The 22514-nt window shown below is 37.7% G+C and overlaps 1 protein-coding gene across 3 annotated transcripts in view; it reads right to left on the bottom strand.

The window, feature by feature from the left end:
* Positions 1 to 3673: 3673 nt before the first annotated feature.
* XPO1 (exportin 1) overlaps positions 3674 to 22514 on the bottom strand; it is a 36948-nt gene continuing 18107 nt past the window's right edge. For all 3 annotated transcript variants that reach the window (XM_072331284.1, XM_072331281.1, XM_072331282.1), the window contains 17 exons: positions 22360 to 22479; positions 22133 to 22261; positions 19813 to 19971; positions 17207 to 17404; positions 16205 to 16343; positions 14992 to 15173; positions 14002 to 14158; positions 13724 to 13887; positions 12822 to 12956; positions 12290 to 12473; positions 11134 to 11240; positions 10081 to 10275; positions 9035 to 9203; positions 7907 to 8041; positions 7646 to 7805; positions 7475 to 7571; positions 3674 to 6814 (listed from right to left, as the gene is read on the bottom strand). In XM_072331284.1, coding sequence (XP_072187385.1) covers positions 6668 to 6814; positions 7475 to 7571; positions 7646 to 7805; positions 7907 to 8041; positions 9035 to 9203; positions 10081 to 10275; positions 11134 to 11240; positions 12290 to 12473; positions 12822 to 12956; positions 13724 to 13887; positions 14002 to 14158; positions 14992 to 15173; positions 16205 to 16343; positions 17207 to 17404; positions 19813 to 19971; positions 22133 to 22261; positions 22360 to 22479 — 2577 coding nt within the window. In that variant the 3' untranslated portion in view covers positions 3674 to 6667. The remainder of the gene's footprint in view (positions 6815 to 7474; positions 7572 to 7645; positions 7806 to 7906; positions 8042 to 9034; positions 9204 to 10080; positions 10276 to 11133; positions 11241 to 12289; positions 12474 to 12821; positions 12957 to 13723; positions 13888 to 14001; positions 14159 to 14991; positions 15174 to 16204; positions 16344 to 17206; positions 17405 to 19812; positions 19972 to 22132; positions 22262 to 22359; positions 22480 to 22514) is intronic.

Here is a 22514-nt window from a genome sequence, read left to right as displayed (position 1 = left end):
CCGCCATTTTGGTGAGGGGGAAGGAGGAGGAGGGAACGGTAGCAAGGGAGACGGAGCGCTCGGGCTCCGCTCGGCGGTTTCCGACGAGACGAGAGACGAAGGCGGCCGAGTCCCTCCTCCCTTTCGCCCCGCCTTTCCCAGCCCGGGCCGGGCGGCAGGCCGGCGAGCGGGGAGGGAGAAAGGGGCGGGCCGGCAGCGGGGCCTGGAAGGCAAGATGGCGGCTAAGGCGGCGCGCGCTGACGGGTTAGGCGCGAAGCGGCCGTCGCGGCCCTAGTCCCGCCCCTCGCCGGAAAGGACCTCCCCAGCTCTGCGCCGACGGGGGGCGGAGGGCCGCTCCCGCTTCAATGGAGGGCGACGGAGCGCTGTTCTGCTCGGTGCGCCCCGCCGCTCCTCCGAGAGACAGAGCGAAGCTCGACAGGTCTCCCCGCCGCCACCAGGACGCCTTCCAGCCCGTCAGGTGGCGGCGGGCTCCTGTGGCAGCGCTGCGGGCGGACGGCCGGGCCGCAGGTAGCGCCCGTCAGGCCACGCGCGAAGCCTGCTTGTTTCCGGGGCTCTCGTCTCTGCGTTTGATTGGCGCTCTCTTCCTGCGTAACTACACGACCAGTCTTCATTTGCTAGGATAACGTTTCCCTGTTAGCCTTGTCGACGTTGAAGTTCTTGAAATTAAAAGCTATATGTATACAAAAAGAAGCGTGGTAGGCATCTTAGGCATAGCTGTCGTACTCGACAAACACAGATACTGTTCCTGCCGTAAGTTGTGTTTACTTCCTTCCTTAACCTTTAACATTTTGCACAGGTATTCCTGCTGTTGTGGGATGGGTCAGTGGCTACACAACCTGAGTGCAACAGCAAATATAGTTCCACGCTGTGCATAACCAGTTTGTGTGTTTCTCTTTACCCTTTTCCTTAGCTAGACCTTGCAGTCCATTTGATCGTAGATCCAAAACTAACTGCCAGGGCATCAGAAGTTTACTTTTCTGACAAATCAGCTTTTTGATCTGGTTGCATAGCCACATAAACGCCGCAGTCGGCACAAGAAGGGCCTTTTGAATCACAATATCATGTGCTAAGTTCAACATGTACAACAGAGAAATATGAGTGACCTTGTTCCTGTTTCTGAGCAGATACTGTGAAGTAAATTTTACAACACATAATCTTATTTTTATTAAAGAAAAATGAAATTGCAGTTTTAACATTAAATGCAAACTTCCAAACTGTAGGCAGAAGGACCTATAAGTGGCCTACAGTTTTCATGATAGTGATCATCAGCTACTTTTTATATCCATTACTTATTTTCTCTTGGCCTTTATTCTCTCCTCACGTGGCGTCGCTGTGATGCGGTTTGATTCCTAGGAGGCCCTCTTTCTTCCCCTGAATGTGTTGCTGCTCTTAACCAGGACATGCTTCCTTTGGTAAGCTGACAGCAGAGTTCTGAAGTAGTAAGTGAAGAAAAATGCAAGACTTGAGCAAAAGGAAAATTCTATATCCAAATGTACAAAGTGAATAGCTTGAGATCCACGTGTACGCTTACAGTGTCAGTGTCCCAACACCAAACTAGTAACTCAGTCTAGGCAATTTTTTTTCTTTTTTTTTTTTTTTTTCTTTTTGGTTAAAGATGAAATTAACCATTCACCAAAAGAAAAAAACCCTAACGTGGATTAGGGTCGGGTGATCTTTCTATACCTTCATTTAAATAGCCTGAGGACTGTAACCAGCCTAATTCTGGGATCATCTCTCTCACAGTGTGTTCCAGTTTTCATTTTGATTATTTCAGCTTCTGAAGAAGCTGTGGCACAACTGTTAACTTTTTGGTTCAAAAGCAAGCAGAACTCTTGGACTCTCCACTGGTAAAGCATGTATTTACAACTATTTTTGTAGAAGTTTGCTCTAACGATTGCACAGCTGGAAGCAGTTAGTCCAAGAAGCAAAATGCTCACAGGTATAGCTCTGAAAAGTTAATAAAATAAGGCTGATTAAAAACAAACAAAAACCTCACACTAGATCTAATGCTACAGATTCCAAACAAGAAAATCCATAATTACTATCTCATTATCAACAGTCATGTCAAAATAACAGGTGTGGTAGTAAGCAGGCTGCAAACAGTTCCTTCCATCACACAGAATTATGTAGTCACACTGAAATAAAACAATTTGAACGCCTCTCCCTCATCTTCAGTTAGTCCATTGTTCCCAAGACTCTTTGCATGACGGAGCCCACAAAGACTGCAGATTTGCCAGTAACTGAGACAGTTCACAATGAAAACATAAGCCCTTTTACGTATTTTGATAGGGTATGTGGAAAAGTGCTTTTTAAACCAATAAAAGTCTAAATACGAATGCTTCACTTGGATCTTAAGTCATTCTCATCCATATTCTGATCTTTGGAAACATCCCTTAGCCCCATCTTTGTTTTTTAAACTGTTTTCTTGTTCCCATTGAACAGCATGAATAAGCACGTGTATGAAAATGAAAAACATAGGGCAAGTATGTACATACCTGCAGTAGCATTTGATTAATTTCAGAGTTCTAACTTAGACAAGATAGGTGTCTTGAGGAGACTGCCGGCACACTGAATAGCTACGTTCCACTTTAAAAACAAAGAAAACCATAGTTGTGCAAAGCTGTTGTATTTGATAAATACAGCCGATCCATTGCAATATGTTAACGTGCTCCATCAGGCAGTCCAACAGTCTCACCCAAATGTGTAAATAATCTCAGTAGAGAACACAGAGTCCCAACACCGAGCTGAGTTCCCAACTGTTCATCTTTGTTCTAACAGGAATGGTAGTAAAAAGGTCTTCTCCCATTCAGCCCTTGCTGACAAATAAGTTGAAACAGTATCAGTTATATTATTTTCCCTAGGAATACGTCACATTTGTTTTCAAATTTACCTGTGAATGTGCTAATTATCACAGAAAATGTCTAATACAGGGTATTTGTAGAGGCTTGAAAAGTTATCTGAAATTTCTGTCTTCTTACATAGTATTTGTACTACTAGAAACATAAGCGCTCGCTGTATTTTCACTTTTTTAATACTAAGTGGATCTTCTCCCCCCATACTCAAGAAATGATTTGTGATTTCAGGTGCATTTAGTAATTAAGGGGCACTGCATGTTAAATTTGAAAAATGATTGGCTAAGCCTTTTTCCAAGAGAATGCTGCTGATCAGTCAACTTCAGCAATGATCTCTGGAATGTGGAAGTCTAAATAGCAATTCAGTTCCATTTAATTACGTACAGAGGTGTATTCATGAAGGACGGCAAGGAGGGTACGTTCTTATACTTGATTTTGTAACAAAAATATATTTTTAAAAGCAATCTCCAACATTTTGGTTTTGCCCTATTACAGTTGGAGACATACCTACTAACATGGGAAGAGGAGAACAGAAAGAATCCAGGCACCCATATGAGCAAGAAAATAGTGCCCCATAAGTTTTGGGTGAGTAATAATTTATCTAGAGGCACAGTCAGTCTCAGAGGCACAGTTCAACACTAAAGCAAGTTCCCTGCTTTAGTCAGCCTCTGTGTATTTTAATGCTGTGATATTTGCAGCATCCTTTTCTGATGCCGCTCCCTTTCATCCATAGAAATCCACAGCCAAAGTTTTATCGCCTCCAGTCTACTGGGAATAACTTAAAGCTTCCTTGAAAGATGAACATTATTCTAAAGCTTTTTGCATAAATATTAACTTTATTGGAAAATAGTTCACTTAACCAATCAGATTAACACACAGCAAATTATTCAAGTTAGAAAAAGAAAACTAACCTAAAATGCTTTGGAAAATAATCTGCTCCAGTTACAGTAGCAAACACATGGTAGCCTGCAACAAGCACTTGGGGGTGTCTTCATTAGCTAACAAGCAATCAATTCATGTAAACACAGAAAACACCCTGTAATATTTTTGTTAATGAATGTACCTGGAGTACATAGAATTTTTCTTTTGAAATCTGTATAGAAATATGCACAAAGTAAACATTGGTTTACATATAATTACAAGTTGTAGTTATTTTTTTTTATGATGGGTTCATGCTTTTTATCCATTTGTTTTCATTTCCAGAGTGTGCATTCAACATAGTATCTACAGCCTTCTCAGGTGTACATTGTAATAACTTTTTTACGTACAGGATAACTGCACTAGGAATAGACACACCCTCCCCCCCAAATTTTATCGAGAGCTCTGCATAAGCTCAATTTTCATAGCATCTACAGAGATCAGCAAAAGGCACCAATTTTGAAGATAACACAGCTTCTTTTTTCAGATTTAAAAGGGAAGCGAGAACTAACACATTAACATTTTGTTACAAGATAATCTGAAAGGTATCAAAATAATGAAAAGCTCTTTATCTGAATTGCATTTTTAAACACACCTCAGGTCTTATTTTGAAAGTCAGATTTCATTTTTTACTATGCATCAGACCACAGACCTTGCAAATTTACTTCAACCTTGAAAATGAAAGGTGCACGTAGGAGCACAGGAGCGCTTTTCATTCAAACTACTTTCACTACATGTCTGAACTAATCTAGTTCTGCAACTTGTGGAATGTGGTCATACTGATGTCACACTATTGGGGACATTTCCATTTTAGTAGTTTTCTTCCTGGTCTCCACAGCTTTTGATAATCTGCAGCTCTATAATACTGTGACAAGCCTGGTTGCAAGCAATTTTAGTATCCTTCAACAGTACTTCAAACACTTTGAACTGCTTTAGGGTACATGTTGCCTTAGAAGAACAAAACTCTATAATTCAACAGGACAGAAAGACATGAAAAATCTTAAAGCATGAGTTTGAGAAGCAAATGAAACCTTTCACCTAGCAAATTAATAAACAATTTTGGTAGACTACTGTAGGTCCCAGTCATAAAGGGTTTGAGGAACCTTGTCTCCACATCTGAGCACTTTCAGACTGACTGCAGCATTTGTGATGATAAAAGATGTTCCAACAGCAGTGGCTTTGTTTTTTTAAGGCCAGCTAAGTCAAGCAACAAATTTTCAGACAGAATGGGACCAGTACTTAGGACTGGAAACATTCTGGTTACAACAGAATTATACATTGAACACTGCTATCTCATGCACTTCTACTTCAAAATTAATGTACAGCACAAAATTACCTACAGCTTACATAAAGCACCTCCACAACTGTCTAACTTTGTTTTACAGCTCTGCATTAATTGTTATGCTTTGCATCACAGTAACAATCCTAAGACCAGAGACCAAATAAATGGAAAGAAAAAATAATAATGAAAACCCATGGGATACTTTAATGTCAACTCTTAGAAAACAGAAGTGAGATGCTGCAAACATGGGGAAGCCAAGACTGTACACCATCTTAGTGTTCACACTGAAGTTTTCTCACCTGTATTTCATACGTATGTGAAAATTATTAACTACAAAACTTTAGGTAGAAAAATAACTGCACATCTGGTCAATATGTGTTATTAACATGTACCAGTATCAATTTCTAGTCAAGATACAGTTCAATAACTCTTTGGAATAAAACACAAAGAGTACATATATTGAGAGCAAGAATACCTTATTACGGGCATTCTATAGCAATGTAGTATGGAGTATTTTTAGTCATGGTGTTAAGTCAAAACTACACTTTCAAATAGAACCCAACTTGTTTCATGTTAGCTTTCAAGCACAGCCTTGAGATCAGGAGAAATCAGAAACAACAGTAACCTAGACCTCAAGGACCACTTCCTATGCCTTCAGGATACAAACCTTTAATACGATCACAGCATTTTCATCCAATAAAAGAATAAGCCGAAGAAAGAAAAATAAATGTAAACCAAGTTTATTTTGCTTTTAAGTAGTGTTCTTTAAGCACTACAGCATGGTAAACAATGTAAATTAGTATAAGTCATCTCAAAAGCCAGAGGGTTTTTTATTTTATGAGTAGTTAAAAAGATGCAGCCTATTCTAACAGGATAAATATTTTAACCATTTCACTTCGAGTTAATGAAGGCTCACAAATGAGCAACACTCCTCATTGAGGAAAACAAAAAGCTGTTGTCGACAAAGCGACAGCACACACACAAAAACAAAAGAACTGTGTAAAAATAACTAACTGTACTGTGTTCCCATACGCTTTAGAAGTTGCTTTACAATGGGATGATATGCACATGATCTTGCTGCAAACTTGCCATACAACTTGCAAATACATGTAAGCCTAGCCTTTACCCACTCAAATCCAAAAAGCTGCTAATTGATCAGAAAAATTGCAGCACTATAATCCTCTGCTTAACAATTAAAACTGTTTTACTTATTACTTTTTCTCCTAGACTGTAGAGCAGGCTAGAAGGAAAATGATCCCAAATTAAAAATTGATACTCTTACAGGAAATTGTATAGTTTTGCAATATAGTCCTTTACAATTTATGTTTTGCCTATTTTCCCCTTAGCCACAAAAATGGGCATGAAATAATTACTTTGAAAATGCAATAATTTTCAATTCATGCAAATCTAAATAAAGATGACCAAACAAAAGCTTAAACAATGGAAGGATATTTCACAGAAAGTTTCTTATACAAAAAACACATAAGAAAAGAGGGCCACTAGGTGACATTTTAATTTACAAATTGGCGTCATTTTGGTCAACAAATATCCAAGTGCTGTTTTCTTCTGACACAACAAAGCGGCTGCACAGAAAGAAAACTGCAGAACTTGTTTTTTAATCACACATCTCCTCGGGAATTTCATGCGGATTAAGGATGCCAGGTACAGACATCTGAAGTTTATGTTTCTCCTCTTGAGCTTGTCGAAGGGCTGTTTCTCTTTCCTCCAAGAATAAATCTGATGTGTCTTCACCTGCAAATTCCTGTACAATTCACACAAAACCATTACTTCACTTTAATTGCATCAGGAAGAGTAATAAGCTTCTGAAAGAGTCAAAAACAACGTTGGTAACATCTTCCCTTCACATCCTTGTCAGACTATTTCTTGTTTTGCTTCCAACACATGAGATCAGAATATAAAAGACAAAAATTTCTAAGATATTCACCATGCATTCTACATTAGGACGGTACAGTAGCATAGCTTTTTGACCTTATCATTAAAACAGCCTCTTTACAATTTTTGAAATATCTAATGTAGCCTGAAAGTATCTTTAACATATACTTTCATACAATCATCTTGAATTTTAGCATCTTTGGAAAAATAAAAGCAGAGCACTAGTCTGTTAGCTTTCAAAACAAGCCCCAGCCCCAAGCAGAACTGAAACTAAATCTGTTTTATGGCCATTTTAGGCCTATATGTGTGGTCAAAGAATAAGCAACAGCATGCATTTAAACTTAACCTACACAATTAAATTACGCTGAAATGGATTACATGATACAGTATCTAGACCCTCAAGCCATGACAATTTTAAGTAGTAGTAAAATGTACACCCTATTATACATGAACACCGTCCAATGACTTAAAACATCATTCTGTTAAATACTTTTTTTTACAATTCTCTAAGAAACTGTGCCAAACATACCTTGATTTGGACAAGGAAGTCCCTTAGGTGCTCCTTGAAGGCAGGAATATCCTGGTTTAAACTGAAGAGTCCTGTTACAAACAGCTTAACCTGGGCACTAACAGTAAATACATCCATTAGTATTTCAATATGTATCCACTCAAAAGTATAAGACAATTACAGCACACTTACTCTTGTAGATGAGGAAATGCAGATTTGAGGAGATTAGCAACGTACTCTTGAATAAACATTTGGTTGTTCACTGGATTTCCAGGATTCAATGGAGTACTTATTTTTCCCTCTTCTACCAAGTTGAACATGTATGCAAGGATTGATGCATGCATTGTCAAACCTGAACAGATCAAAATTATACATATGTTATTATTCAGAACAGGAAATGCAAGAGTACTATGATGTTTGAAAGGCTTGTTTTCATCTGGTTCACAATCTTACCAGCAGTGTGTGAAGTGTCTGTTACAACAGAGAAGATGTGCTGAAGGATATCACAGAAATATGTCTGATAGAAACTCTGAGCAGCAGCCTCTTCTTGTGCAACGTTTTGTAGCAGAGTGTAAAGTATTTGAAGTCCTGCAAAATTTGCATAAAAGAAAAATGAACAAAACTATACCAAAAGCTCAGTTCATCCTTCTGTCTTTTCAAAGTGAGACAAACATCCCAAGAAATTCTGACAAGCATTGCAGTTTTAAACTAATCATTTAAGCAGCCAGTAGAGGGCAGCAGCCACATCTATACTGAGCAACAGCATGGTTTTCATTATTAGAAGGCAGAACCATGAAGAGCCAACTACATGATTTCACTGGTACAAACAAAAGTGAGAAACTCTATGAAGACATACTAGTTAATTTAGGAAGAGAAAAATCACACAGTTACCTTACTACTTGAAATGCAACACAAAGGTATCTTATAAACATAAACAATTGGCTAGTATTGAGGTAGCTTCAAAACAATCATTTTTATCCTGCGGTTGAGATGCTTTTAGAATTTATGACATTTACACCGCTTTTCCTAGCCTTTCTTGGCAACTCCCATCCTAGAGGACACTTAATTACTCAAGTGTGCTAAAAATAGCTTCTCAGTGAAACCTGAGATGAAGTTTAACTTGCTGTTGTTCAAAAGAAGGAGTTTTCCTTTAGTCTAGAGTACTTCCCTCTCCTTATGTCATAGCTGTCTCCCAGACCAAATTCACTCACCATTTATTTTTCTGCTGTCTTTTTCAGTAGTAAATTAGAGACTAAGTGAGGCAAGAAGTTAAAACACTCCAAACAGCACAATGAAAGCTGAAGGGGAATACCAGCTATGAGCTGTTGCATCAGTTCAGCCATTTCAGAAAAACCCTCACACTCTATAAAGAGAAAGCATGCAGAAACAATGCCCTCTTCCTGTGAGTAAAAAACATCCAACTATTTCAGTACATTAATGGGTGTCTAGTTGTCAGCTTGAAATTGAAACAGGAAAATACTGTTCTTCTGCAGCAAATACAGTGTGACTGGAACACTATGTTTGATTAAAAATGCAAGAAAGCAACAATCTACATGCTTAACACTTAAAACCTCAGTTTACCTGTATCTGCAACATTTCTCATTGTATGTTTGAAAGCCCAAATAATAGAATCCAAAACAAGTTTGAACTGTGCAGGTGGAATGGCCAGGAATGCTGGGAAGCAATGAGAATTTACAGCCTGGAGTAGCAAGAAGAAGTTTGTTCTATGTTCAGGATATTCTTCAAAGTCCTGAGAGCGAGGGGCAGGGGGAAGTTGGGGGGGGGAGGGAGAAACAACAAAAAAAAAAACAGTCTGTCAAGCTTCCTGAATAGCTCAAAGATCCACTTAATTCTGCTAAGAAGAGTGAGACAATATCCAATATAGAACAGCATTTAGATCTCAGGTTTGAAGAAATCTGAATACAAAACAAAATTTACAGTTCCCAAATTCCCAGTAAAATTTTTCCCCACACTTCCACCACCAAAGCTTCATAAGACGTTTTCTAGTTACACAGTATCAGCAGCCTGAACCACATTCTGTCAGTACACAACTTCAATTCCTACTTGGCTCCACAGGCACAAGACAGTTGGCCTCAGCAATTAAGCACCTAGCTACTACAGGGATGCACTTTCTGGCTCATACTGGTGCAAAATGGCACTAATCTAGCCACTATTATGCAAGTACTTACTGCAAACAGTAGCACAGAAACTCTATCAACTAAGGAATTCATCAAGGAAATATTCAATGAACTAAAAAATTATGAATATGAGTAATGATAAGTATGTATGAATTCTAGTCATTCACCCTACACTGAAGTCTACTTAAAGCATACTACAGCTTCAAGAATCACGACATTTCAAGGTTTTGGAACAGAAAAAAAAACCCTAATAATTTTAGGACTGTATTAAGAAATCAAGTCAATGAGACTAAGACATTCACCTGGACGGCCAGAATTCATGAACCCCATCTTAATTTCCATAAAACAGAAGCCATGAAATAACACTATGTCAATTACATACTGCCCCCCCCTTTCTTGCAATACCCAAAGACTAGTACTCTCACCTCCCTCCCCCCCCACTCCCCCCCCCCTTTTTTTTTTGCTTTATCAAAAATTTACATATAATACCTTATTGATCATGTTTAATGTGCACTCAAAAACAGCATCAAATATCTGAGGTATTTCAGCAGTAATATGTCCGCCCAGCTTGTTTACAATAATAGCCATAGTACTAAGTACTTCAGGTTCTCTAGCAGCTGGAACATTTCTCTGGTAGTCAATGAGAACTGCATCCAACAAAGGAGGAACGAAGTTTTCAGCAACCTAAATAAAACAGCAAGACACTGTTACAGCAGTGCGGTTACTGAACAAAGTCTCAAGCAATTACAAGGTAGTTCTGAAACAAGCTAAAAATACATAGAGGAAACGGACCCCTCACTGCAAGAAAGACACTGAGGCCCTGGTACATGTCCAGAGAAGGGCAATGAAGCTGGTGAGGGGTCTGGAACACAAGTCTTATGAAAACTGGTTGAGGGAGCTGGGATTGTTCAGTCTGCAGGAAGCTCAGGGGAGACACTGCCCTCTATAACTACCTGAATGGATGTTTCAGTGAGCCCCCACCCTTGCGTAACTGGTGATAGGTCTAAAGGAAATGGCCTCAAGTTGCACCAGGGGAAATTAAGGCTGGATGTTAGGAAATACTGCTTTTCTGAAGTGGTTGGGAACTGGAATGGGCTGCCTTAGTGAGGTGGTAGAGCCACCAACACTCGAAGTGCTCAAGAAATATTTAGATACTCTGTTGAGGGACATGGTTCAGTAAGAACTACTGGTGACAGGTGGACAGTTGGACTGGATGATCATGCATGTCTTTTCCAACCCTGGTGATTCTATGATATGTTACACATCCATGTACTCCCCACCCACAGTATTCATCCAGCAGTGGTTGCCTGAGGACTGTCTTACACCTTCTTTCCCTTAAGATTCCTTTCAGCTGAAACTGAAACAATCAAAATACAGCTCAGGCCTACTGTCTGTATGATCATGCCTTATCCTTCCTTCATATATTGCATTTCTGAAACTAGTTTCTGTGAACAGAACAGCACTGACTGCTCCTCAGCAAAAGAGCTGAGTTCTTCCTGATGTTGTTCTATGAATTATTTGTTTAAATATAAATCTACTTACCATCTGAGGATCATTGGACCTGCTCACCCAGCCGGAAATCAGTTTTAAAGTTTCCCTTTTCACAGTCCTCATACTTCTAATTAATGGCTGCTTTGTTACCATTTCACCTGAAAAGTTGTAAGGCTTCACTTAATCTAGGTAAGACGTGCCAACAAGAAGACTATAAAGTTCAGAATATTTCATTTTTATAAAAACTACCTCCCCATTATTTCAGTTCCACAGGTCCAAGTTGCAATTTGGTATTATAATACTACTACTGACTGCACAACTCAAAAACAAAGCTCTAACATACTTTTCCAGTAAGGGAATACTGCATGTTCATTTAACTGGATCAAGCTTACCTCTGTCTCTCACTAAGTGATGAGAAGACATCAACTTATACAGAGTTTTAAAGCAAGCTCCTGATTTTGTCAGACAAACCTTATCATTCAAACTTGTCTTTACTACAAGGAGCATAATTTTTATTTCATTTTCTCACATCCAAGTCAATGTAAGTCTCATCAGTAAAACCTACTCTAATTGAGTGCACAGCCACACAATTATAACAGCATATCTAAGGAAAACCCTGGAAGACCGTGGTCAGGGAAACAAAGGTAGAACTGCTTCCGCAAGCAGAGATTCCCAGTTGTGAGAACATACTCTTGAGTTAAGTGCAATCACAATAGCTCTTGCCCTAGTAAAAATATCAGGACTACAAGTCCTAGCAACCGCTTCCTATTTTGCTTGTTGTGTTTTGTTTTTAATAAGAACAAGTTCTGTAATTAGAGAGGCAGAGTTAAGAAATGTATTGATTTCACAGCCAGTTTTTTTCTGAATTCAGAGAAGCTACTTCAAGGTTAACCAGCTGTTCAGTGGTTAAGTCTTAGCATTCACTAGTACAATTATTTGCATGGGTAAGAAAATCTTTAAGACAGATCCAATAACCTATCCATTTCATCTTGTCAACAACTACTACAACAGCACATTCTACTTAGATATCATACAACTCAAATCTATCCAGTAAAAACTGGTTACATCATTCTCTTGCCCACACACACACACACACACAAACAAAAAACACCAACATACACACAATAAGATAAGCCAAGTTATAACGAATTTGAAACCTGATGACATGCACTGTCAATCCAGTTAAGAAAAACATGAGATTTCTTACCATTAGCCTGAATAGCTGCAGAAATATTTTCACTTAGGCACTTGTACACATTCAGCATATCTAAATAAATTCTTCCAAGCTGAATCACAAAGGGGTGGCCAACTGCTTTACACGCTCTTACATTGGTTTTCAGAATGCTACCAAGCTGCTTAACCGTTTCGGGATCCTTCAGAATATCAACATTCTGTTGAAAAAATGTAGTTATTTCCATTTAGTCAATAAAAATGTCACTTATATTCTAGTACAAAAATGGTCACTTGCAAGAATATATCTTAAACACTGCTAAGGAATTTTCTGTAAAGTTCTTTAAACTGGATTTAAACCACTCTTAAGTCATTCAAGTCTTCTCCTTTCAAACGACACTTTTACTGTCACAGCAACCATTGCTTTATATAAGTTCACCCCAGCTAATTTCACCTAATTTCAGGAGTAAAAGAAACCAACACCAAAACAAACAAACAAACAAAAAAAAACAACACAAACAGTCAGCTGTTTTATTTTAATTGAATACACTTAAATTTTATGGTCTTACTTTTGTTGCCTGCTGAATTATGCTGTCCCATACTTGATTGGGGAGCAACATGTATTTTTCTATCAGATGCTCCTGTACAGTCTGGTCTGTTTGTGCCCCAATCATGTATCCTACTGCTTCATAGAACGTATGCACCTGATTGGAAAAACAATAAGTCAAACAGAAAGGTTATGGAAGAGTACCCATAAGTTTACCATGTTCAAATCTAGCAGGTAGTAGAAGCTGAAAATGAGTTTCCAGTGACTAAACATGTACTTCCCACTTGAGTTTACGAGATCCTTCTCCACCCTTTCCTTACTTACACCACATTGAAGGTAAGCCTCCACTCCCTTCCAATGCTGCTATCTCAGAGACCTCCTTCATTTTACCAACACATCCTGAAGCAAGCAATTTCAGACATATGCTTTCTCTTACAATACAGCTCCATTTATTTCTTTTACAGAACTTTGGGCTAAATCAAGTGCAAAAAATCAGAAGTTGGAACTTAGTACCTCCTCAGCTCAAGGTTTCCATACGTCACTGCAATGCATCAGCTGTGCATGCACTACACTCTGTCAGAACACATCCTCTCTGCAGGTACACTCTTGCCACTGGACATGCAAGACCCATAAGTATGCTATTACAGTAGAATACTCTTGTTTGCTAATCATAACCTCAAAATCAGATTTACTATTTACTTGTAGGAGCATTCTAGAAAAAAAGCATTTCAACTCAGTGCACTTTAATTCTCCTTTCAAGAATTCTAATTAAGACCTTAATAATGTAATGCAATCATACAATTTGTAACATAACATTAATACACACACACTCACACAGTCTTAAAAGACTACTACCAAGTTCTCTTACATCACAACTTTTTACTCATCTTCACAGATTTACTCACAGTCCTGAATTATATGTACCTGTTGTGGCTGAAGGTCACAGATGATTGTATTTATATTGTTCAAGATTTCATCAATGAAAGGCATTACTTCTCCCACTTGAACCTGAACAAAATGTCGGCGGCACTTTTGTGCTATTTTAATGAAGGTATCACAAGCCATATCCTGGACGCCATCATGGGTTTCTAAATCAAATGAGATCAGTTACTGTTTCGTATTTTCCCCCAGACATGCACATGTACTCAGCATCAATGCTTTTCTTTAAGAAAGTCAGAACAGCAAGTAAAAGAGATACTCACCATGCATAAACTCAAATAGCTTATTGACTACTGTCTTCAAAAACTTCCAATGAGCTCTCAAGAAACGTGGGTATTGGCCTACTATGTACATAATATTTGATGCAATAATGGCTTTGTTGTCTTTTCCTCTCTTTTGTTCACAGAGTCCTAGGAGATCCTACAATATAACATATTATTAGTCACCCTCCCCAAGTTTGTAGGTTAGAAGAGCAGTATAAAGGTTAAAATGAGCTATCATAATGATACAGTGAAGTAATTGCTATTATTAAACTCCACGCCAAATTGATTTTAAAAAAAAAGAAAATAACAAACAAACAACATGAGTTAAGATCAGGACAATTCCATAAGTTTCAGCCAAATCTAGAACAACACCTTTTCAGCCATGTGTTTTAAATGTAATTAATGATGTATACAGGGCAGACTAAAGCAACCCTCGGTGCTGAGTACTGACCAATCAGTTGATACCAATAAACATACAGGTATTACACAGCAAGTATAGGAAACTAAATGCCCTCTGAAGTATTTTTATGACTTAACAGCAATGCTTAATTACTCCTGTAGATAACATTTTCTTCCTGTACTCTTTCCACACACACACACATTTACTAAACAAGAAGTGGCAGAAGAGAAGGGTGCTATTCGGTTAATAACAATGCACACTACTGTGCTTCATTAAGGCTACTCTTACTTCATTAGTGCTTCTTTTCCATATCTTCTGCATTCCTAAAGCAAAATATTTCATCATAAGCCAAATTTTCCTCTCCAGAATTTTCACAGTGAAAAGGCTATTTGGATTCATGTATTTTCCCTGACTGAGGAATTTATCAGCCTAACATTCAGGATATGCCATTTCCCATTAAATTATTTTCATCATTTTGTTAGCTGTACAAGACAGCTTACTGAAGAATGTAGAGCAGTGTCTTTTTAAGTTCAATTTCTTGAGAGTAAACTATCAAGTATGACAAAGCATTTAGTTTTGTAACACAGTACCTTAATTACTGTAACAAGGAATCTTTTTTCGTCTTCTTCATGCATTGCTCCACTGATTGAGCCTATAGCCCAACACAGTGTATTCAAATTTTTCCATGACCATTCCGTCCCATTCACTTGATTATGAAGTTTTTCTGTCATTATTCGTTCTGTGTCTGCATAATCCAGATGCGTAAGATACACTGAAAGACAATTAATAGTAACAGTAAGCAAGAATATTTTTAAGCAACTGGATCACATCTCTGTGAAGTTCATTTCTAAGACAAAATCAAAATGCTAAGTGCAATACTCCTCTTGTGAGCTTGTGATAGAACAAGCTAAAAATTTAAACCCAGATCTGCTGGAGTTGTAAAAACGCAAGTATATTTTCTATCAGTCAGATCAGTAAAGCTACCAAGTTAAATTATTAATAAAATGCATACATACTCATGAGCCATAGGAAATATGACATACGCTAGCTCTGAAGGTTATTATGCTGCATTTAACAAAGTCAGTCAACAATTCTCCTCTGTTCATTATTTCAGTGTCATTACATCTGTTGAATTTAATAACCCAGCATTAAAATGGAGATGGGACACTTGAAACTAGTCTAAGTGAAAAGATTCAGCTTTATCAGCTCAGACCATTCCATCAGCCCCTAAAATGATTAGACTCTCTAACATAAGTAAAATTCATAATCCCATCAAGTCAAAAAGCAGCATAAAGGTCAGATTTAGCAATGGATTTTTTGCAGTGCCACTTTCACTGCACTCTTGCTTTTTTAAGAGGTGAATCTTCTATTATGATAGCACATTAAGCAATAACAAACACCAAAATTCAAACAAAGACTGTCTGTACACCTGTATCTGGAAACACTACTAAGAATGAGTATATACTGCAGTAATTTTAATACAATAAGGATATAATTTAAAAGAATATATATATCAGAACATATCTGTTCAGTATATTTACTTCAAAATTACAGCAGTGAGAATAAAATAATGCTTGTGTTTTACATTCATAAAGTTGCTAATAAATATTCAGTGCTCCATTCCAGTGTTCTCATTTAACAGAAAAATGTTATCATTGAAGTCTAATGACGGGACCTTACATATATGACAACTCTGCTTCAAATCTATTTTCTCCCCTGTCCCCTCATATAATTGTGCTATATACATGGTACTGGTGCAGTTGCACAGATCTACAGTACAACACTATCAGCCAGTGCACTTACCCAATGTTTCTCTCATATTTTTATATAAGTTTATGGAATCTGTATCCTTCATAAATTCTCGTACTACTTCCCCTTGATCATTTTCCACCACTAGCACTTCTTCAGGCTTAGCCATACGGCTAACCATTAGCAATCGAACCTGTATGTTACAAAGGAAAGTTTCAACTGAATTGTACTGTAACATGAAAATAAAGGGTATGTGTCCAGCAAGTCCTCAGGTCAGCTCACATACAAGCAAATGGCAAGGAACATCCCAAAGGGACACATTAGCTAAAAAAACGTTAACAGTAGAGCTGATTTCCATCACTGCAAGATTAGGAGTTGTTTAAATAAATACCCTACCTTGTGGAGCTTCATAAAATGTATGTATTAAAGATCTTTTAAATACATGCCCATTTTTTCCTCTGACACATGCGACTTTAATTTTCACCACAGCTCTTATACAACCAATTCATTAACAATTCACTATTTTTAATACTAGGATACGCTGTCCTAGTTTTGAAATCTCATTCCTGAGTAGAAAACACAACTCCACCACACTAAGTAACTGAATAAAACATCCAGTTGTCCTTACTCTCTAAACAGAAGTTAACGATTTTTTCCCTGAACCCCACACCAAGATCCATGCTAGAAACAACTAATTACAGAAACTATTAACAAGATTTAGCAAATCTACTATGCAAATCCTACACAGCAATTCTATTACAAAGTTAAAATGAAACTCTTCAGGTGGTAATATGGAAGAAAACAAAGTTAGTATGTTTAAGTAAATTGTACAGATATATATTCTCTTTTATGTTTATACATAGTACCAAAAGAGCACACTATTAACAGTCACTGGCATCATCTTCTAAGTTTAGCAATTTCAGCACATTAAATTACTCCAGCTGAATTATTACTCAAAGCAAGGAAAGTTTTCTGAAGCCATTCCTTACATACAGTGAAGTCTCTGCACACAAGAAAAGTGCCTAAATTTACAAAGTATTTTCACTTAAGCATTACCTTGGATAATACAGGCAAATAAAGCTGTCTCCTTGGAGGAACATCGAAGTGTTGACTTCCAGAAAGTAGTGGAGAAGCAGATGTTGAGAATGGACTTTCCCTGTAGAGCTCAGCAGCTAAATGATTCCAATACTCAAGACAAATCTTGAAAATTTCAGTTTCTTCTACTTCTGATACCAATAACATATAATGAAGAGCCTGGAAAATCATGTTTTAAGCATCTATTTATTATTTTTAAACACAGAAGTAGATTAAAACCATATTACTTCAGATTTTGTTATCCTCATACTGAGAAAAATAATGAATATACTGAATTATTGTAAAATTTACTAACAAGGTGCAGTAATACCACGGTGACATTTAGTAGTCGAAGTTATGACCAGTGAAGCAACTGAAAAGAGCACAGCACCATGTCAGTTGATGTTATTTTGAAAGCGTGCATCAATTCTTAAACGTAGAAAAGCCTCAAGGTATCTTAAATATATATATATAGATAAAAATTAAAAAATAATTAAAAAATAGAACACCAATAGCCAAATTAATCCCTTGCTATAGTATTAAAATCACATCCCTCTACGCTTCTGTAAGACCTTTCAGACCCTCAAAAAAACCCTCAGCTGCTCATTTTAAGGACTGCTATTCTCAGTAGTTATTGTTACTCTGTTCTGCAAATCCTCTGGGAATCTGGAAGAAAACCTCCAAAACCACACTACCTATGGTTCAATACAAGACATCTACTAAGACACCTTCGCTTTTAATAACTAAACAGTCACTATAGAGACTGAGAAGAAAGCTGCTCTGAGACTGATACCAAATACAGAGGTTAGTTTTACATAGTCAAAAATTATTCAGCTATCTTACTTTAAAATCCCCTAGTGGAAACTGTCAATCAACAGGCTACCAGTGAACTAAACAGAAGGGAGCTGTGAAAACAGACTTCATTTTCATAGCTCAGATGCTAAGCAATCAAAAGTATTTTAGGCAGGAGAAGTCTGATTTGACATCCCTATCTATAATGATGAAAGAGGGATTCAAGAACAACTTCTTATTCCTATGCTCATCCACGTTTATCAGCAATTTCACTTCAAATAACTTATCTAGCTTCTTTCACTACTCAAGAAGGCTACAGTGAGTCCACAAAGCAATTTCAGAACATCAGCTACATCCACTGTACAAACAACTAGATTAAAACTACACAGGTTCTTTTTGAAGGCTTTCTTCCCCCCGCTATGTTCTGTTATGCTGTTACAACAGCGAAATGTGCAGCAATTTTAAGACACTAAAAATTTTGAGGAACATTTCAACATCCTATAGAAGATCCAAAGTCATTCAGAATGGAGTTTTGCAAATGTCCATTTAAAGATGTCAACTTTAACTATGCAACAATTTAATACAGTTGTGCCAGAACAGACAGGAGGCAAGATTTAAAGACTGCGCTCCAACTTAGAAAAGACATTCAACTTCATATTCTTAATAATGTCTCAATATGGGTTGAAACTTGATCTCTTCCTTGACTAACAATCATTTTGCAGAAGTTCACCAATTAGGAAATAAGGAATTACTCATGGATTGCTGAAATGCTTATGTTTGCTTTTTGTTTGGTTGTTTTTAAATAGAGCAAGAAACAGTCATTTAATATATTTTCCAAATGAGCTAGTTTGCTATCTGCTAACAATTTATATTTATTTATTTATTTTTGGTAAAGGGCTACCTGGAGAAGAAATCTAAATTCAGATACCTTGGAAGTATTGCACCTAACAAGATGGACCCACAAAATGAAAACTTATCTCCAGGTTTATACCGTGATCTTGGGTCTCAGGATAGCTCCTCAACCTATAGGCTCCATACCTGCAGAGGGCTCAACTGTGGGACATCACAAAGACTGCTACAAAGGTCTACGGGGACAGTTTCATCCCACAGGAGCTCAGGGATGGGAGAGTGCTAACAGAAAGGACATCAAAGAACAGCTCATTCTCAGCAAGTGGAACACAGGTCACCCACCAAGACCCTTAATACCATATAAAAAAAAAAAAAAATCTAGTTAAGTAGCACTGTTAGAGCATTAAAGGCTATGCTTGTGACACAGAAACTAAACACAGACCGCAAGGTCTTCTAAGCATTTCCGTCAACTTTGAGAAATGACCATTTAGGCAAGAAGTTACATCAAGACAGAAAACCAGGAGAATTTGCTGCACCCTAGACACCAAGCCTGGGTGTTGAATAAAAACAAAGTAGACCATTTCACACACAGACTGACACAGCAGTAACCACCTGCATGAGTAAGTAAAACAAAAATAGAAAAAGATTACATGGTATTTCTTTGAACACATTTTAATACAGCATTTCCACTTTGAAGGAGACACCAGGAAAAGGAAGGAGAGAAAAACACTTCTTTTAAATTAAGGGTAACACTGCTGAAAATAAATTGCTACTGAAGTACAATTGGAAAGTCTGAAAGGTTTCTTGTGTTCACATCATTTACTGAATACAGGAAAAAAAAAATCTTCTAACCAATATAAGCACAACAGTCTAGAGGTCGTATTAGTATCATGTTGTTAGTGTACAAGAAACCTCTACTTTTGAGCTGGATTAACTACGCAACTTACCTCCATTAATGTTTCTCTCAGATTTAATCTTTTTTCTATAAGTTGACCATGTTCCTTCAGAAATGTGCAGAGAAACAAACTGAGATTCTGAATGAAGTTCTGTTCATCATCTTTTCCATTGGAGTAGGCAAGTCGGATATTGGTATTTAAAGGTAGCATCTAGAACAAAATGAAGACAAACATAGCCAACATCCTATCTTACAGGTAAAGAGAACTACTGCATATTACCTATCATAATATTTTTCTGCCTCTTGAAAAAAGCCTTTCTAGTACTTTTCACAACACTTTTTTTTACCAGGCCCTTCCTCCAAAAGTCTTCATGCTCATGATCGTCTCCAATCTAGACAGTATGATTAAAGAGTACACAGACACTGAAGTTCTCATGAACAAAACCCCTTCCTAGTGCTTTTAACAGCAAAGACAAGGGAAGCATCCACCCTATTTCAAGACATTTTCTACTGATATCAAGCAGAACTGTTCCAAAAGTGTCTTTATTACCTGTACCTCATAACATGGCAGTCATAACACTAACACAGTAAGAAAGATCTCCCTCACAATATTTATAAATTAGTAAAGAAGACCTAGAAAAATACAGCTATTTTTCAGTGATCTACTAAAGATCTCTGCGGTACCTTCTTAAGAACTACATCAACTTTCAAACTCTATCATTATAGAACTGAAAAACTTTCAGCGTTGTCCAGCTTCTTTAATGCCAATACTGTTAAGCTATCGAATGGGGAGAAAACATCTTTGCTGCTGCCAGCATTCTGGTTTCTACTGCTTTCTAATTCTCTACAGAAGGTCAAATAAATGCAAACTTACTTCAAATTCAGATGCCAGTCATAATAAAAAAACCCCTCAGGTTGCAAAATAAGCTCAACACCCAATTAAGCATTCAACTGTTATTTAAAGTAAAAGCTTTGGCTGATCCTATTTGCATTCAGAATCAAGAGCATCACCAGTAGAACCATAGAATTGTACAGGTTGGAGGGGACCTTCAGAAATCAAGTCAAATCCCCTGCAAAGCAGGGTGCACAGGTAAGCAACCACACAGGTCTTGAATGTCTTTATAGAGGAGTAGACTCCACAAGCTCCCTAGGCAGCCTGTTGTAGTGCTCTGACACCCTCACAGTGAAGTTCCCTTGCATATTGGAGCAGAACTTCTTATGCTCCAGTCTACCGCCATTTCCACTTGTCCAGTCCCCACAGATCACTGAAAAGAGGTTGGCCGTAACCCCTAGTCTCCCACACTTAAGATATTTATAAACATTAATAAGATCCCCTCTGAGTCTTCTTTTCTCAAGACTGAACAGACCCAGATCATTCAGTCTTTCCTCATGAGGGAGGTGCTCCAGGCTCTGTACCATCTTCATGGCCCTCTACTGGGTTTTTTCCAGGAGATCCCTGTCTTTTTTGTACCAGGGAGCCCAAAGCCGGGTACAGTGCTTCAGGTGAGGCCTGACCAGTGCAAAGTAGAGGGGGAGCATTACCTCCCTTGACCTGCTGGCCACACTCCTTTTAATGTGCCCTAGGATCCTATTGGCCTTCTTGGCCACCAGGGCAAGCTGCTGGCTCATGGCCAACCTGTCATCCACCAATTAAAAAAAGAAAAAACAAAACAAAACAAACAAAGAAATGAAAGAGAAAATGAGGAAACACTCCAGTGTCAAAACCAAAATAATTTAGCTCCAAGAAAAAGACAACTTTTAAATCAAATTCTTATTAAAAAATACTACAGCTCCTCTTGAAGAGGGCAGTGAGGGAGAGGGATGAGGGCAGAGGTGTCTCTTTTTGAAGCACACCTTTCTGAAAAGACCTCAAAGACTGATGAAACCTCTGTTATACACAACTGGAAAGAAAAGGATATAAAACCAGAATCAGTGTAATTATTCAGAAGTGTTATTAAAAAGAAAAAAATAAAATAAAATAAAATAAAAATCAACACCTTAGGCCTAAGACTACCCTCATTGAAATGGACAACGTGAAGAGCCTTCTACAGTTAGCCTTTCATCACAAACTTCTGGCATTTCAATACACCTAAGGGTGTGCTGAGCACACAGCAGTATCTCACCTACCTGCCACCACCTTTCTCAGACAATCTGAGAGCACAACACAGAAACACAGCAATCCTGCAGAAATACCATTGTTCCTCGTAGTCATAAACTTTTATGTCTCACAATCAGGCTATCAATACACAACCAAATGGTACAGCAAAAGGCAACATTTCTCAAGAGCTGTATAAACAGTATTAACTTGTAAACTGAACTAGGTTCTTAAAAGTTGCAGTAAAAAAATAAACAAACATTTACTAAAACATTACCTGTTTTAACTGCATCATGGTCAAGGTAAAAAGCGTTACAAATTGTTCTTCATACTGGCTTACACTGACACCTGCAATCTCTGTGAGGCACTTTAAAGAGACATTCCGAAACATAGGAACATTTAAGAACTATTGAGAAAAAGAAAAGAAAGCATTTTACAAAGGTGTTATATGGAATGCATTTTGCCATTTTTCAACTAAAAAGCTATCACTAATTACATACATACCTTGTATATTAGTGTGCTGATTAACTTAGTCTCAAAAATATATCCCAGAGGAATCCAGTTTAGAAATCGTAGCAAAGTTTCCAAAGTTGCATGAACTAAAGGAGCATTTTGGGAGTTTTCCTGTAGGAACACATCAAGTGCATATAATATTACTA

This window comes from Excalfactoria chinensis, chromosome 3 (genome assembly GCF_039878825.1).
Source record: "Excalfactoria chinensis isolate bCotChi1 chromosome 3, bCotChi1.hap2, whole genome shotgun sequence".
Lineage (NCBI taxonomy): Eukaryota > Metazoa > Chordata > Aves > Galliformes > Phasianidae > Excalfactoria > Excalfactoria chinensis.
The sequence above is the reverse complement of the archived record's forward strand: the minus strand, read 5'-3'. Positions and strand labels throughout refer to the sequence as shown.